The following is a 17,236-nucleotide window of genomic DNA, read 5'->3' on the forward strand; positions in this document are numbered from 1 at the left end:
ACCTGTGTGTCATCTCCTGTATATAGTATATAGCTGTATGTCATCTCCTCCTGTATTAGCCCTCGTTCACACGTTATTTGGTCAGTATTTTTACCTCAGTATTTGTAAGCTAAAATGGCAGCCTGATAAATCCCCAGCCAACAGTAAGCCCACCCCCTGGCAGTATATATTAGCTCACACATACACATAATAGACTGGTCATGTGACTGACAGCTGCCGTATTTCCTATATGGTACATTTGTTGCTCTTGTAGTTTGTCTGCTTATTAATCAGATTTTTATTTTTGAAGGATACCAGACTTGTGTGTGTTTTAGGGCGAGTTTCGTGTGTCAAGTTGTGTGTGTTGAGTTGCGTGTGGCGACATGCATGTAGGGACTTTTGTGAGATGAGTTTTGTGTGGCGACATGCGTGTAGCAACTTTTTGTGTGTCGAGTTGCATGTGACAGGTTAGTGTAGCAAGTTGTGTGCAGCAAGTTTTGCGCATGGCGAGTTTTGCGCGTGGCGAGTTTTATGTGTGGTGCCTTTTGAGTATGTGCAAGTTTTGTGTGAGGCAACTTTTGCATGTGTTGCAACTTTTGTGCATGTGGCAATTTTTCTGCGTGTGGCAATTTTTCTGCGTGTGCAAGTTTTGCGTGTGGCGAGTTTTGCACGTGTGGCGAGTTTTGCATGTGGAGAGTTTTGCGCGTGGCGAGTTTTGAGCGGCGACTTTTGTGTTTCTACTTTTATGTGGCGAGGTTGGTGTATGTGTGGTGAAATGTGCACTGAGGGTGGTATATGTGTTCGAGCACGTGGTAGTGTGTGGCGCATTTTGTGTGTGTGTTCATATCCCCGTGGTGGTGTGATTATCCCATGTTGGGGCCCCACCTTAGCAACTGTACAGTATATACTCTTTGGTGCCATCGCTGTCATTCTTTAAGTCCCCCTTGTTCACATCTGGCAGCTGTTAATTTGCCTCCAACACTTTTCCTTTCATTTTTTCCCCATTATGTAGATAGGGGCAAAATTGTTTGGTGAATTGGAAAGCGCGGGGTTAAAATTTCACCTCACAATATAGCTTTGACGCTCTCAGGGTCCAGACGTGTGACTGTGCAAAATTTTGTGCCTGTAGCTGCAACGCCTCCAACACTTTTCCTTTCACTTTTTCCCCATTATGTAGATAGGGGCAAAATTGTTTGGTGAATTGGAAAGCGCGGGGTTAAAATTTCACCTCACAACATAGCCTATGACGCTCTCGGGGTCCAGACGTGTGACTGTGCAAAATTTTGTGGCTGTAGCTGCTACGGTTCAGATGCCAATCCCGGACATACATACATACATACACACACACACACACATTCAGCTTTATATATTAGATATATATATATATATATATATATATGTATATGTATGTATGTATATTTAGTTCTATGGTCCACAATCCGAATTAGAACCTGCCACCAGGACAAATATGGACAGCTTTTGTTCTTATTTTATTCCCATTTACTTTTTTTTTTTTTTTCTTTTTAAATCGGCAATATGGCTCCAGAGATATGGGCCTTTTTGTTTAGTGTTTTTTATGTTCTTTGCAAGGGTGTGCGGCTCACAGGATCCTCAGGGGCGTGTCTATTATATATTTGGGAGTGCAGTGGTAATAAAATAAAAGCAAAATGTGGACACTTTTGACCTTCTTTAAGATTATACCTCTGATTTCATATTTCATTTTGGGGCACATAGCGCACATTGTGATTACTCTCATCGGTCCCTGTCCCTTTTGAGGTTTACAATCTAAAATGTAAATTAACCGACCAGTAGTTTTTTGGAAGGAGACTGGAGGCTCCGAGGCAAACCCAAGTAAACACGTACAAACTAAGGTTTAATTGGTTTGTATTTTAACACCAAAGTACCCCAATGCTGAAAGGCTGCAGGTACAGTGCTAATCACTGAGCCATCATGCATATTGTTTTGCTCTCCATCTGGTCATCAAGGCGTCTTTCAGTTCCATTTTGCTGCTTCTAATCTTGTTTGTTCTCAATTGCCTTCTAATACTGATTTTTATTTTTTATTTTTGTGTGCCACCTAATACATTGCCTACTGCGCTGCCACAGATGTCAACCAATTCGTTGCCTAGCCCCATGTCTGTGCCTGTCTTGCTCCCTGGCAGTAACCAACCTTCCAAGTCACTGCTCAAAAAATCCTTTCTTTATAGTTTTATTGCATAGTATGAATAGACCCTATACAAGTGAATTTATTGGTGTCATCCACACTTTTGAGACTCGATCCGGGGACCTCTTGCTGAGTGGTCCATTTCCCTCTGCTGAGTCACAGCCTGTTTGGTTTCTGTCCAACTGCTGAGGTTTCTTTTGTCTTTTCTTTAATTTCTTTGGATTTGCTTCTATTCAGGTGTAAATGTCTCTCACTTCCCAATTTGGTTTTGTCCTTTCACTTCTTGGGAGCTATGTATACACCCCTTGCTATATTTCAAGACTGATGGTGTTTGGAGATCCAGCTCCTCAGCTCAGGATGATTTTACCTAGTTAATCTTTTCCTTTGGTTTGTTTATGTGTCTTCCTCCTCAGTACCCTTTTCCTTTCTTTAACATTTAGGGTCTGGGAGGTTTTCCACGTATTCTGTTTGTTGTGTGGTTCTTCTTAATTTTTTTCTGTCGTTCCTGTGTGTCTGCTCATAGGCCTGTGCCTTTTCCTCAGATTTTTATGTATTTCACTTTTAAATTGTTTGTTTATAGACAGGTTGCCATTAAGGACATTCAGGGTAAGTCAACGATGAGTTGGGGCTTCATTGCATATACATAGGGTGCCAACCTCTGAGGTCAGGCAGGGACAAATCCGGGGTCAAATGAGAAACTTTCCTAGTCTGAACAGGGTCGTGTTGGGTTCAGGTGTTCGCCTCTCCTGGTTTGTATGTTACCGGTGTGTATGTTTATACAGTTGGGAGGTCTGCGCCGAGCATCCAATATGCACCAAATCCACCGGTGATTATTGGAATATTTTTCATGTTAGGCCTTTGCAATGCCTGCTGCTCGCCTCGGAAGCGCAACAGTTAAATATTAGGGCACGGAATGTTTCTTGGTTCTCGTAAGCCGTATCCTATTGTACTGACCATTACTTTTAACTGCACGTGTATGCGGGCGCTCAATAAATTGGCCCAATTTTCCCCATAAGGTCCCTGAAATCTGCTTATCCCGATGCATTATAAAAGGATTATAGGCTGTGTTCCTTGTCCCCGCTGTTTTGTTTATGCTTTAAACCCTACTGTGCCTTTGAATAGTGACCCCTTTCCATTGGATAAAATTATTCACAAATCTCCTGGACCCATCACTTTTTAAGTGAAACCAGCTTCAATGAGCATTAATGAAGGGAAAACAACAAGGTGTAGAGTCCCCCTGGTTTAATTACATAGCCTCGCGCAAACACTATATTCTAATTAAGCATCATGTCTGACGCTCCCAACAATGCCTCCGATTCACGCTAAATCAGAGACTCCTAACCTTTTTTTTATTTCAGCGGAGGCAGCCAGTCACTCATCTAATCCCATAGGTCTGGGGTAAACGTGCGGCTAGAACAATCGCAGATTTCTATTTATACCGCAGATCGTTCAGATCACAAGCCCCCGAGACGCCAGCATGGCAGGAGTTAAAATAAAATAAAAAAAATAGGTTAATTAGGTAGAATTACGGCCCCGGTATCTTATTCTAGGCTTTGGCTCCGATTGTCGCAAGAGTAAAATAAAAATGTTTCCAGCGCACCCCTTCCCACTAAATAAACTTGAAATACAAGTCGCCTAATTGCCCTTTGGTGTGAAGTTTGTAAATTTTCTCATTTCCGAGTTCTCAGTCTCCGAAATTTGGAAGAGATGCGGGGTGATGAGCAATTCTGGTGCCCATTAAGGTGCCTAAAGAGGTTGCTGCCGACCCTTCCAAGACCACAGCAGACCTCTACGGTATTGTCAGGCCATAGTTATGGGGGCATCTGTCAGGGGAGCAGATAAAGAGGCTGCTATGGCTTCCCCCAACCTCCACGGAGATGGCTGTGAGTGATGGAAGGAATAGGGGAGTAGACCATTAGATGGGGACAGATGGGAAATTGTTGTACCCCTGTTATGTCTATTGTCCCTTTGTTGCTGCACCACTTTTTGCGTTATCCCAGTAATAAGGCAGAATCATGTTGTGATGTCACATTGATGGAGGCAAACAAGTGCGACCCCAGAGACATTGACTGGAGCTGCATGATTGTCCCACACTCTATTCAAGCACTTATCTACTGATTGCTGGGGGTCCACCACTAGGACAACTAAAATCAGGATCCTGAACCCACCATGCCTCCTCGCTGCACAACCAAAGTAAGGTGGAATGGAGGCTTCATAATCCCCGTCCTAGCTATCAGTAGATGTGCCAGCAGAACCCCTGTCACCAGAAATAATTGGGTAAATAATAAAAGTAAAAAATTCCTTACTTTTATATTGTGTTATGTCAATGCTGTAACATCACTGTGTGCATTATCCCTATACTGTGCCAACACTGTATTATCACTATGCTGTAACATCACTGTGTGCATTATCCCTATACTGTGCCAACACTATTATCTCTATGCTGTGACATCACTGTGTGCATTATCCCTGCACTGTGGCATCACTGTATTATCTCTATGCTGTGACATCACTGTGTGCATTATCCCTACACTGTGCCATCACGGTATTATCTCTATGTTGTGACATCACTGTGTGCATTATCCCTGCACTGTGGCATCACTGTATTATCTCTATGCTGTGACATCACTGTGTGCATTATCCCTGTACTGTGCCATCACTGTATTATCTCTATGCTGTGACATCACTGTGTGCATTATCCCTGTACTGTGGCATCACTGTATTATCTCTATGCTGTGACATCACTGTGTGATTATCCCTGTACTGTGCCATCACTGTATTATCTCTATGCTGTGACATCACTGTGTGCATTATCCCTGCACTGTGGCATCACTGTATTATCTCTATGCTGTAACATCACTGTGTGCATTATCTCTGCACTGTGCCATCACTGTATTCTCTATGCTGTGACATCACTGTGTGCATTATCCCTGTCCTGTGCCATCACTGTATTATCTCTATGCTGTGACATCACTGTGTGCATTATCCCTGCACTGTGGCATCACTGTATTATCTCTATGCTGTAACATCACTGTGTGCATTATCCCTGTACTGTGACATCACTGTGTGTATTATCTCTGTACTGTGACATCAATGTATTATCTCTATGCTGACACATCACTGTGTGCATTATCCCTACACTGTGCTATCACTGTATTATTTCTATGCTGTGTGCACTATTTCTGCACTCTGCCATCACAGTATTATCCACATGCTGTAACATTACATTGTGCATTATCCCTGCACTTTGCCATCACGGTTTTCATGCAATTACTGCAGTATATGGCCATGCTACGACATTGCTGTGTGTATTACACCTGTACTGTGACATTACTGTAGTGACACTATCCTATAATATCACTGTGCATTATGCCTGTACTCGGACACCACTGTGTGCATTATGACTGCACTGTGACAGTCCTTTGGATTACATCTGTGCATTAAGTACAGACACGTTGCAGATAGTGGAAATGAGGATAGCCATAAACTCCTTAAAAAAATACCTCTTCCTCTGAAGGACCCAAGGCATTTATTCATTCCACTAAGAAACTGATTATTTCCCTGACCGCTGTGCAGTACAGTGTTTGTCCTGTGGGGGTGCTGCAGGGAGAGTGAGCACTTGTTAATGATGATCATTGGAGACGCTGTAGTGGGCAGACACCATTCTGACTTCACAATAAGGCTCTGCTTTATGTTCCAGTCCAGACAGTGATTTCCAGATCAGTTCTTTGTTGTATATTTATTAGTATTGCACATCTGCAGCATTCAGCAGTCACCATCTTGTATATACAAGGTACCAGCCTTATTTCTGCATTACTAAGTAGTATAATGCATTGCAGACTGTTATTTATGGGCACGACACCAGTGAAAACCAAATCTGTTTCGTCGGGTTATGTTTTGCATGACAGAGCTGAGAGACACTGAATTAAGAACAATATTTAGCCCGTGCTCCTGTTCTGCATTTCCAATGACGAGCGGCAGGAGGTGCAGAACAGGGAGACGTGAAGCGCGTGGGCAGAGAATAGTGATGACTCTCGTCTACTGGGTCTCTTTGTGTGCATGTTTTATCATCGAAAATATTCTACCCCCCTCAGTCATGAAAACACATCGTGCCCCGCAGGTGCGGAGAACACTCCTGTGGGCACAAGCGTCTCAGAAAGTTTAAAAAAAAAAAAGTCAAGATACTTTTTGATTATTAAGTTACTAAGATGCAAAGTAAAATATGTTGAAGAAATCTGAGATAGCGAACATGTCCATGAGCAGCAGATGTTTTGCTACTCAGTCTCTGGGGTCACACGTACGAAATATGCAGAGGTGAATACCTGTACCCCTAAAGATGGAGGGGCTGGAAGGAACTTGTCGTTACAGCAAGTATATACGAACCTTCTAATCTTATTTTCACACCTGTAGAGAACACGATTTTGAGCGGTTTCTAAGAAGTGTCTTCTGTAAGTTTTGGGCGACTCGTTAAACTGGATTATTATTGGCTAAAGCTGTCAATTTTGGTGGAACCAAGCAACCATCTAATGTGCATAAGGGGTCACCAAACTTACGAGGTGGCAGTGGGCTTCATACAGTCTGATCAGAATCGGGGAGTTTTACCTGCAGATTTTGCCGAATCCGTGCAGAAAAATCCGCAATGGAATCCACACATACCCTAACAGGGGATGATCACTTCATATAAATTGTTATTGGTCCCCTATTAGTCTTGAGCAAACGTGCTGGGATAAGGTGTTATCTGAGCATGCTCGGCTGCTAACTGAGTGTCTTCAGCGTGTTTTGAAAAATATATTCGAGCCACCGCGGCTAGTCGCAAAACATGTCTATCAAACAGGCAATCCTTGCATGTGTTGTGGCTGTCGAACATACGTGAGACGTGCAGCTGCGGGGACTTGATCATATTATTTGATCACGCCGAAGACAGTCAGTTACCACCTGAGCATGCTCAGATAACACCTTATTATCCCAGCACATTCGCTCATCACTTGTCCCCATCAGCCCCAGTCTGATAACACATTCTGCGGACCACCCAGGGGGCACAGCTTGAGCTTTGTGATCAGGATCCATCGATACAACGTCCTCCAGGATTCATGTAACCGATCCAATTAATCAGCGGATTTTCTATTTAGCTGACAAACCTTTCAGGAGCAAGCGGAACGTCTCGTGCCGTAAACAGAATATCCATCATCTAATGGCGTGTAAAGAAATATGTCATCGCCATATTGGCGGCATAATAAAATCTAGTTCCTAAACCTGTATTTCTGCGCAGCGGCAGGCGAGGCCTGACCTTCCTGTAATTGGTTTTCTGCAGTGGCAAGCAGAGCGACCCTAGTGTTAAGCAGAATTATCAGGATAATTAGCGAGTCGGCGAGAATAGAAAGTTATCATACTGTGCACTCTGCATGTTATTAGAGCAGCGGCAAAACAGGGTTGTTGGTTTTTGTTTTTTTGTTTTTTCTTTTCAGATTTCATGCAAGAAACTTCTGAGCTTTTTTTTTTTTCTTTTTTCATATGATGCCAGAAAGGAAAAATGTGCTGCAGATATCAAATCCGACGTGTACACTGTGCACCCCCGAGCATTTGTGTTGGACTCATTTAGGGGATTTATTATATGTAATCATAAGCACAGAGGTGGGAGAAGCCGCACTGCTCGCAGAATGTAATACATGCGTTCACTTCACTATTAATAGGCGGAAAACTGGGTTATATGACATTAGGGGGGCTACTTTTTATGTATTTTTCTTTATCCCAAATGTTCCACTCTTGTCCATAGGCCGTGGCTGGTAGTGCTCACTATATGATATACTTTGACCCCTTAGAAATATCTGCCGTACGCTAATGATGGCTGGAACTGAATCGGCGCTATACAGCAGCGGATATGTAAGACCGTCGCACTGCATCCGACTGCAGAAGGTCCCAGCAGTTTGCTTTGCTGACTTCTTCCTGGTGCTTCTGACTCTAAGACCCAGTGACAACCTTCCTTCTACTCTAATGGACACACCTGGACCTGGGTGTTTATAACTCCCAGGTTGCTGCTGGGAGTTGCTGGTAATATTTCCATTTTTCCTCTGCTGAGGCTTGGATCTACAACAGTCGGCTATCTTCCTCTTTGATGTTTGGAGGACATCTGTGTTTGTCTCTGACTAAGTGTTCAAAACAGCTAACATGTGCCGGGAAAGATGTGGGCCCAGCAAAGGAAGGGACACGACTAGTACGGCGCATATCATGAAGGGGTTAAATAGCAAAAACTTGTTGACAGATTCTGTTTAGAAAAAAATAATCTTGCATTTTTCACACCGGTCACTTGGGGGGGTGTTCGGGGGTTAGACTCTAATTTCCTGTTCTTTCAGGAAGAGTTTTCAGCAGACACCTTATCATCAGAGGCAGGATTACAGTGATGGCTAATAACACAGGCTCCCACCAATTACAGGCGATGTCACAGCTCCCCTTCCCTTCATAATGACATTTGCACCCGCTCATTAGATGCATCAGTACAAAAGATAGGGTCAGAGTCTCCGTTGCCGCTAATATGTGGATTTCCTAAAGCAGGAAGTTAGAATCTATGTGGTCAATGTGAAAATTGCAAGATTTTTATTTTTAATAATGGTTGATATGCAGAGAAAACATTGGTGAAAGTTTTGTTTTATTTTTTTAAATATCTATAATTAGTACAAAAATCTAATTTTCTGGTGACACATTCCCTTTGCTGCTTTACAGTAAATGGGCTTAGAAATGGTTGCGAAAATCTCGCGAAATCACGGCGTTTTGTGCCTGCAGTATAACGTGGGTAACCGCGGGGTGAACTCCGCTGCGGTTGCAAAGTTTTAACAATCTGGTTGATCCCATCAGCGATTCCGTCCTAGAAGGTCCAGGTAAAAGCTGTCCATGATTAAGACCCAGTAGATGTAACGGGGTCGGACGGAGCAATGTGCCCCCATCAGCACAGAGGACAGCGAGGGCGGATAACAGTGATTTGCTATGCAGCGCCAATGTTCATTACTGTACTGCCGGCACGCCGCGCCTGAACGAGCAGCTTCTCCATTTCAGGTTTCATTTCCCTGCAAGTCTTCCATGGAAGCAAGAGTACAAACGTAAATCCAGACAGAAGGTAAAGGCTTCCTACCAGAAATGTGGGGATACGTAGGGCACGCTCTAATGGCGACACATGGCTTTATTCTTCATTGTCAAATTTATTTTTTTGGTGCATTCACTTAAAGGTTAAGATGTGTTCAGCCCTACAGACAATAATGTGCAAAGGAGCGCGCGCCCCGTCACCGCCTTATGATGGGGAGATGTGATATGATTAGGTTACCATTAATAAAAGTGACAATTAAAGCTTTGGAAACCCAAGCACAGTATTGCAGTATTTTTAAAGGGACAGTCCTTCCAACTTTCCAAATGTAACCATCCTGTCCAGAACTTTGATTTGATGAGCTACACTTAGGACAGGTCATCAGTATCGGATCAGCGGGGGTCTAATGCCCGCTGTATAAAGACAGCAGCACAGCGCCGTACACTGTCCAGTGGCCATTCATAGGTACTGCAGCTCAGCTTCTAGATGAATGGAAACTGAGCTCTGAGCTGCAGTACCCAAAGCAGCCACTACACGGTGCATGGGAGCTGCACACAGCTGATCTGTGGGGGGACCAGTTATCGTCCCCTCCGCCTATTGGACACCCATGAACTATCCTAAGCAAGTGCACAAGTGAATCCATACCTTTTAGGAAAGAAAAACGTTGCTTGGTTGCAGAGGAATCCACTTTAGAAGTTATATGCAAATGAGTCTGAAGTGCTGTGGGCGGGACAGAGCACTTCTACTGTTTCAGCTTCCAGCTTATTTCTTACGGCTTATTTACACTGATGTATAACATGGCTGAGTGTTCTCCGATATTTTATTGGATAGCACTCTTCCCAGTCTTAATCTATGGGGCAGTGCAGATCCGCCAATGTGGCATGAGAGAACAATTGCAGCATGCTGCGAGCGCATGCAATATTTGGATCACGTGCACCCATACAGGTCTATTGGTGTGTGTGAAACCTCAGAGTGCACTTGGATGTCATCTGAGTGCAGTCAGACATCCATGGACAGAGCGACCATGAAGATGGAACAATTAAGTTCTCCATCTTCTCACCTGTGCTGTGATTCTCTAAAGAGTTTGAGCCTAGTGTCATTAGCATAATCGACCATTTCTACAGCCCAATAACACTTGTACCTATGATATTCTATCTGTGAAAACTATGGATATCACCATAGCCACGTTCACACGCTCAGTATTCGGTCAGTATTTTACATCAGTATTCGTAAGTCTAAACCATGAAAAATCCAGAAGTGGTGCATATGTTTCTATTATTATTATATTATTATTATTATTCTTTTCCTCTGATTTTTCCACTCCTGGTTTTGGCTTCCAAATACTGATGTAAAATACTGACCAAATGCTGAGCGTGTGAACGTGGCCCTAGCATGAGTATGTATGTGAGGCAGTGGAAGTGCTCAGCCCTGCCCACAGCACTTGCACTTTTAAAGTGCAAGTACAAGTACAAAAATGTATTTCCCTATCATGTTTACAAAACCCATGAATGTTCCACATGCGGATACATTGTATCATGGTGCACGAGTAATAACGATCCACTGAGTTACACGAGAAATTCAACTCAGAATCTTTAATCTTTAACTTTTTTGCTCTAAAATGCTCTGCTACTTACTGCGCCCGTGACATGGGAGCGAGCGCTCTCGCCACGCTGCTGTTCAGTTGGTAGTAATCCAGAAATGTACGAGCAACGTTTCTTCCAAGCTTCATATCTGGCATCTCGCATTCAGGAAACCATATTGATTAATTGTAAAGCAGGACATGTAATCGGAAACAATGGTCACAATGACAATTCTGAAACGACACCCCAACAACAATTTGTTTTTTTATTCTTAGCCTCTGTTCACACTGACATTGTTGGAGCTGAACTCCGAAAATGCTCATTTAATTTTAGGCATGGAAACTTTCACAAAGTACTGTATAGCCATTCTGATGTGAATTTTCATAACAAGCATACCAGCCTCATCAGCACAAACATCTCTATAAAGGGGTTATCCATCTCTTGGGCTAATTTTTTTTTAATTCATGTATTTGGGTCTTAAAAAAAAAATATATATATATATTTTTGCAGTTGGGTTCCATTAAAAAAGTCATTGTTTTCATTTTCTTTTCCAGGCTTTGATTCTCTACACATTCAACTTTGATGTAGTCATTAATCAGCTGAGAAAAGCTAAAAAAAAACACAACAGATGATAAACGTATAAACTCTCCAACTGGACAGTCAGAAGGAGCTCACTGATGGGTTATCCCAATCTGCAGCCAGCAGTAGATAGTGCACTATAGTGGCTATAGAGGGGAAATGGTGCTGATTCTAGTGATGTGTCACTTACTGGGCTCCTTGGTGCAGTTTTGATAGAATCTGTGTTTTCTCTGCTGTAGATGTAGCAGTGCTATGAATGCTGAGCCTTGTGTAACTCCTCCCACACCCCTCATAGCTTCCTGTGCACACTGTACATTGTCAGAAAGCTGCCAATCAGTGGTGGGGGCGGGGTTACACAGATTAGCTGGACTGTCAGGCACGTGACACCTAGTCTTGCAGTGATCATCTCCTGCTGATAAAACACTGATTGTAATAAAACTAGTGCAAGCTTCTGAGCAAGTGACACATCCCTGGAACCAGGCCCCCCTACATTATGCTGATCTCAGATTAAATAGTAAAAACCTGCTGAAAGATTCCCTTTTAAAAAAAAAAAACCCTACAATTGTTTGAAATGTTAGAAAATCCTTAAAAGGGGTCCCACCGCCTTAGGCTAGGTTCACATTGCGTTAGGGCAATCCGTTTAGCGCTAGCGGATTGCGCTAACGCAATGTATTTTTAGGGGTCGCGTTTGGGGTTCGCGTTAACGTCCCCGCTCTCGCAGATCCCTGATCTGCGGTAGCGAGGAACGGACCTCGGGCGCGCCGCGGACGCTGCAAGCAGCGTCCGAGGCGCGCTACAAAAGAATGGCACATCGCTAGCGCGAGCCGAAAAAGGCACGCGCTAGCGATGCGCTTCAGGCAAAAAGAACATTGCTGTCAATGGGTGCGCTAACGGACCCGTTGCACGGCGTTAATTGCGACATTTTCGCCGTGCAACGCTGTCCGTTAGCGATCACCCAAAAACGAAATGTGAACCTAGCCTTGCACTTTGGCTCATTGTCCAAATGTCTAATATATAGGACCCTATCTAGAGAATGGAGCCATCGCAAATGTAGCAGTGCCTGCCAATTACAGCTCCCTCCATTCACTTCTATGGTATTCAAAACTCACATAGAAGTCAATGCATAGAGCCACTAATGTGTGGCTATCTCTGCTCTTCTGATGACTACACATGAGCCCTGTTCTCGATTGATGCTTCTTTAAAACATACTATATCCACAAAGTTTTTATTCTCCCAATATATTGCAGTCACCATATTATATAGCCCTGTTACTTACAATTGCTCATTTTGCCTTTCTACCCAGATAATTCTTCTCTTTTCCATTCGGTCACGGTATTAAAAGCAGACTAATGAATCCTTCAAAGCTCTATAGAAACAGGAAGTCTCTTCCCTTCATGAGTCATCATTAGAACTACAATTCTACATCACTGCAGAGTCCCTGGCAGACCAGCTCAACCCCCTTTTCAACTCCTGACCCAGCTACTCGGCTCCTCCCCCCCCCCCCCCGCCAGGGACTTTGCAGTGATGTAGTATTGTAGTTCTAATGATGACTTATGCAGGGAAAAGAGACTTACTGTAGTAAATCTTTTATGGAATTGCTTCTCTAAATGTTTGTGATGGGAATACCCCTTTAGTGCCATGGTGGTCCCAGAAACTTACTGCAGTATCCCACCTAAGCTTCCACCTGGATCCTCTGTATTTGCTTCTTGTTTCGCCAGAAAGAAGACGAAGTGACTTTAACAGCGTTGGTCACACTGTGCCACATAGGTCTTGTTATGACCCTACAATGGGCATCTCGCACCACCAGCCTAATAGAGACGTATGGATTTTGGGTGAATCTTCACTACGTGTTTTATAATGTATCTGTGCGGCACTCGGTGACTTGAGTCTTCCTTGCGTCGTGCACTCTACCGTCAGCGAGCTGTAATTGCCAGCCATTTATTTAATGCTCCGTTCACTCCCTCATTTGGGAAGCACTTCAACAAATTCCTTTAAATAATCTACGGCGAGCTTTCAATTAGCTATTAAATCTGCAATGTGCCCCTTCTGCCAATAACATTGATTTATTTTTTAATTACCTTTTGTGAAGGACTCTTGCTGATTACTTGACTCGTGTTTTTAGCATCTTCTCTGAGTTTCCCCGGGGGCCGGACAGTCTATTGGTGGATGGGAAAAAACATCAGTTCTCTTTATTCATTTCATGTGTCTATTTTCAGAATATTTTGGGGGGAGGGGGTATTTTTTTATTGTTATTTATTCTTTGCTATTTAATGGTCTATTTGGAATATTATGAAATACAGTTGTAATATCTTAAGCATGGGCGGGGCTGGTTCAGAGCCCCGCCCATGCAGATCTGCTTATTGTATTGATGCAGTACACTTCCTACTGGGGTGATGGGGTGGCAGCAGAATGGTATGGACATACTGAGGAGGAAAATAGGGCATTAGTTTAGACCTGTTATTTGCTGAAGTCTAGTGTTGTGATGGCAGTGTGTGAAGAGTGGAGAGCGGCGGTCTTTGTGCCATCCTGACTGGACCTTCCAGTTTGGTGCCAGCATTGCACATATAATCCCTTTTTATCGGGTCTCCTACTGGTCTTTAGTTTACGGTCCCACCTTTGGAAAGAAATACTTGGCTGATTAATATCTGCAACCTAAGTCAGTGAATGTCATTAGCATCCTAGTAGTTTTGGTGTTTCGAGGTGGGACCTGGAAGTAGAGACCGATGGGGAACCCAGGCAGCCTTAAAATTGGGGTAGGGGGATTGATGAGGTATTTGGGGTTTTTTTTTTTTGTTTTTTCTTTTTTAATTTGGCAGTATTTTATTATTAAAATTATTTAAAGGGGTTGTCTGGTGACCTAGAAAGTCCCACATATTGGATTTACAAAGTAGCTAACTATTTTAGATGCGTCGAAGAAATACAAAATGATTAGAAAATATGAACAAGCCCTTAAAAGTGGAGTGCAGGACCTTTATCAATATGGTGTTTGGAGATTTGGCTTTAGCCAAGTGAGGGAAAATTATGGAGCAGGGCAGAAAATATTATCACCGTATATTATTGGTCCATTATCTTCACCTTGGTTCCGTTCCGGCAGAGGAAAATTGTATCAAACCTTATATATGATTACATATGCAGAAAATGATAGCCAAGGCCCGAGATGTGAAATCAACGGGAAAATTTAGGCAAATGGAGTAGGTTCCTCTCCAGGTAACGTGGCATGGATACGGTTGCAGTACATCGTTTTTTGGGGGGTTTTTTGTAGAAAGCTTCTCTTTGGAAAGAGGACGATAAGCGCTCAGCCGCAGTCTCTAAGTAATAGTTCCGCTTCATCGCATTCCGATTCTTTTTTTTTTTTTTTCTTCTTCCTTCTGTGCTCAGTAAAGAGTTCAGTGATTTAAAGCTTAGAGATCACATGGGATAGAGCGAATTCCAAATTATTTATTTCTCTGAGTTGGAAGCCGATCCGGAGATTATTTACTGCAAATGGGGATGAGAGTGAGAAGGCAGGAATATGGTCGGGAGGGGGATGGGGAAGAACAGATTGAGAAATTTTCAATTAAAAGCTGCAGTATTTTATAAGAGATTTAGGATTTTAGCATAGAAATCATAATTCTCAGTTACGGGAGTATGGCTGCAGATGTACAACAAATTCTGCATGCCCTCCAGGCTTTAAATACTCTTGTCAGACCAAGATGGGTATCCGAAGAGTGACACATGCAATGCTTTATCACTGATTGTTAATTTTCTAAATCCTATTGAATCTCCACTATGTTTAAGGGGTTGTGTCAACTTTTTACAATTGTTCTTTGTTACAAGACTCCATCAATGGCAAAAACCAGATAGATATATTCGTAATGTAAGTTTGAACCCAGTTTCTTGAGTGCCAGATCCTCAGTGTCCCTCCTCTCTACTGAGATCTCACACTGCTCAGTACAAGCTGCAGCTGTCAAGCTGGGTGAGCAAAGATGCTTGGGTGGTCCTCCCAGTCTTTGTTTACAAACCATTGCAGTCAATTTGTGGCCTTATTGACATCATTGCTTTGCATTGAGACATTGATGCTAGTAAGGTATAGCAAGTAACCGACATAAGACTGAATGGCTGCAGCGTTCACTTGTTGGCACCGATATCGCATTTGTGCATGTTTTGCTCTGAAATTCTTCAGAAGGCCGGTCTCTGGTGGCTTCTCTCTGCCCCATTCCCTAGACCGCTACCTATGTGGGTGTCTTAAGGAGCTACCGGTCAGTCAAAGGGAGCGTGGCATGGAGAAACTGCTGGGGACCTGACTCATTGACTATTCACCCAAGACACATTGTCCCCAGCCAGCGGCAATACCGGAGCCGGACTCCGATTCCTGCTGCCCGTGGTTTAAGGTTGGGGGCCACGTGGTGATTTTGATTGGTGCACAAGTTGCATGTCCAACGATCACAGTATGGCGATACTACAACATCTACTCCCAAAGCCGAGCAGGTTTCTTAGCATGGTCCGTTTCATCCCATCCAGTGTGTTTTTGCTCTGTGGTGCGCTGTAATTTTACGTTGCCGGTGAGTCGAAGCGAAGAGGACCCCAAGTGACCCTAACCCTTCCCATGTGGCGCCCATATACCGAATGGAGCATCTGATTATGAGGGCTAAATTATATATATTTTTTAATATCTTAATAAAAAATAAAATGCCGTACACAAAAATAAAATTTGTAAAGTATTTTATAAATTTACCGATCCCGAAAAGAAATGGTTAAGAAAGCTCCTCAAACATCCGCGTTGAAGAATCCGTGCACCTGACTTTTAAAGGCTCTTTTTGCTCATGAAACATCCGAAAATTAATTACTCAGTGACGCTCCCATTAACTTTATAGCTCAGGAGGTAATAACCAACTTCTCATAATAGTGCGCGGTTTCCTAGCCGCTCCGTAATAATGGACAATCACTTAATGAAAGTAAATTATTACACTATAATATAGTTCTTTTACATTTTTGTTTTTCAGTTTTCCATTTCTTTGGAAATTGTTATGTTTTTGCCGTTTTCTGTTTTTTTTCCGTTAATTTAAAGGCACAGTAAATGTTTAATACAAGATAAAGAAGACATTTGCTGCATTTTAATTTATTCTACCATGAATTAAAGAAATAATTTTAAAAGATTCGTAATGCTTCACTCATATTCACATCAGAAGATGAGCCAGACAGATGATATCACGTCTACTGATACCTCCTGGGACGCGAGAGCAATCGGCAAGTATCATGTACCAGTGCTAATCTAGTTACTGGCGAAACAAAGCTGGTACAACGAAGCAGCAGAGTTCTTATCGCGATGACGTAAAGTTAGTAACATGTTGCGGAAAAGTAGACATAGAGATGAAAAAGAGTTAGAGTAATGATGTAGCAGAGTTAATACTGACTCAGCCGTAATAAGTAAACTAGCAAAATGATATAGAACCAATAGTAGAGTTTGCAATGCTGGTTCGGTGTGTCATGGCTGGACTCCAGGACTCAATCCGATGACCTCTAGCTGTGGGTCAGCTTCACTCTTTGTTTGACCACAGCCTGTGTTGTTGCTGTCCAACTGCTGATAATGTTCTTTGCTTTGCTGTGTTGCTTCTATGCAGGTATTTTCACTACCTCATTTTGGTTTGTCCTATCAGATTTTTGGGAGAGATTGTTTATACTCTCCTGACACATGCAGTCTTTGCTGGCTGTATTCCAAGTTAGGTGGATGTTTGGAGTCCCAGCTCTCCAGTGAAGGATGATCTTGCTGAGGTTTTCTCTGTTGCTTCTCCTACGGTTTGTTTGAGTGTTCCCCTTCTCAGCACTCTTCCCATTTTTTTTACATTTAGGGTCTGGGGGTTTCTACGTATACCGGAGGTCTTTT

The 17,236-nt window shown here is 42.9% G+C and overlaps 1 protein-coding gene and 1 long non-coding RNA gene across 3 annotated transcripts in view; one reads left to right on the plus strand and one right to left on the minus strand.

The window, feature by feature from the left end:
* The window catches only part of LOC143788041 (uncharacterized), a 120,705-nt gene that overhangs the window by 25,914 nt on the left and 77,555 nt on the right, over window positions 1-17,236 (plus strand). The window lies entirely within an intron of this gene.
* AGBL4 (AGBL carboxypeptidase 4) overlaps window positions 1-17,236 on the minus strand; it is a 1,613,281-nt gene that overhangs the window by 5,263 nt on the left and 1,590,782 nt on the right. For both annotated transcript variants that reach the window (XM_077277379.1, XM_077277378.1), the window contains one exon: window positions 10,849-10,945. In XM_077277379.1, coding sequence (XP_077133494.1) covers window positions 10,849-10,945 — 97 coding nt within the window. The remainder of the gene's footprint in view (window positions 1-10,848; window positions 10,946-17,236) is intronic.

Source organism: Ranitomeya variabilis, chromosome 8 (genome assembly GCF_051348905.1).
Source record: "Ranitomeya variabilis isolate aRanVar5 chromosome 8, aRanVar5.hap1, whole genome shotgun sequence".
Classification (NCBI taxonomy): Eukaryota; Metazoa; Chordata; class Amphibia; order Anura; family Dendrobatidae; genus Ranitomeya; species Ranitomeya variabilis.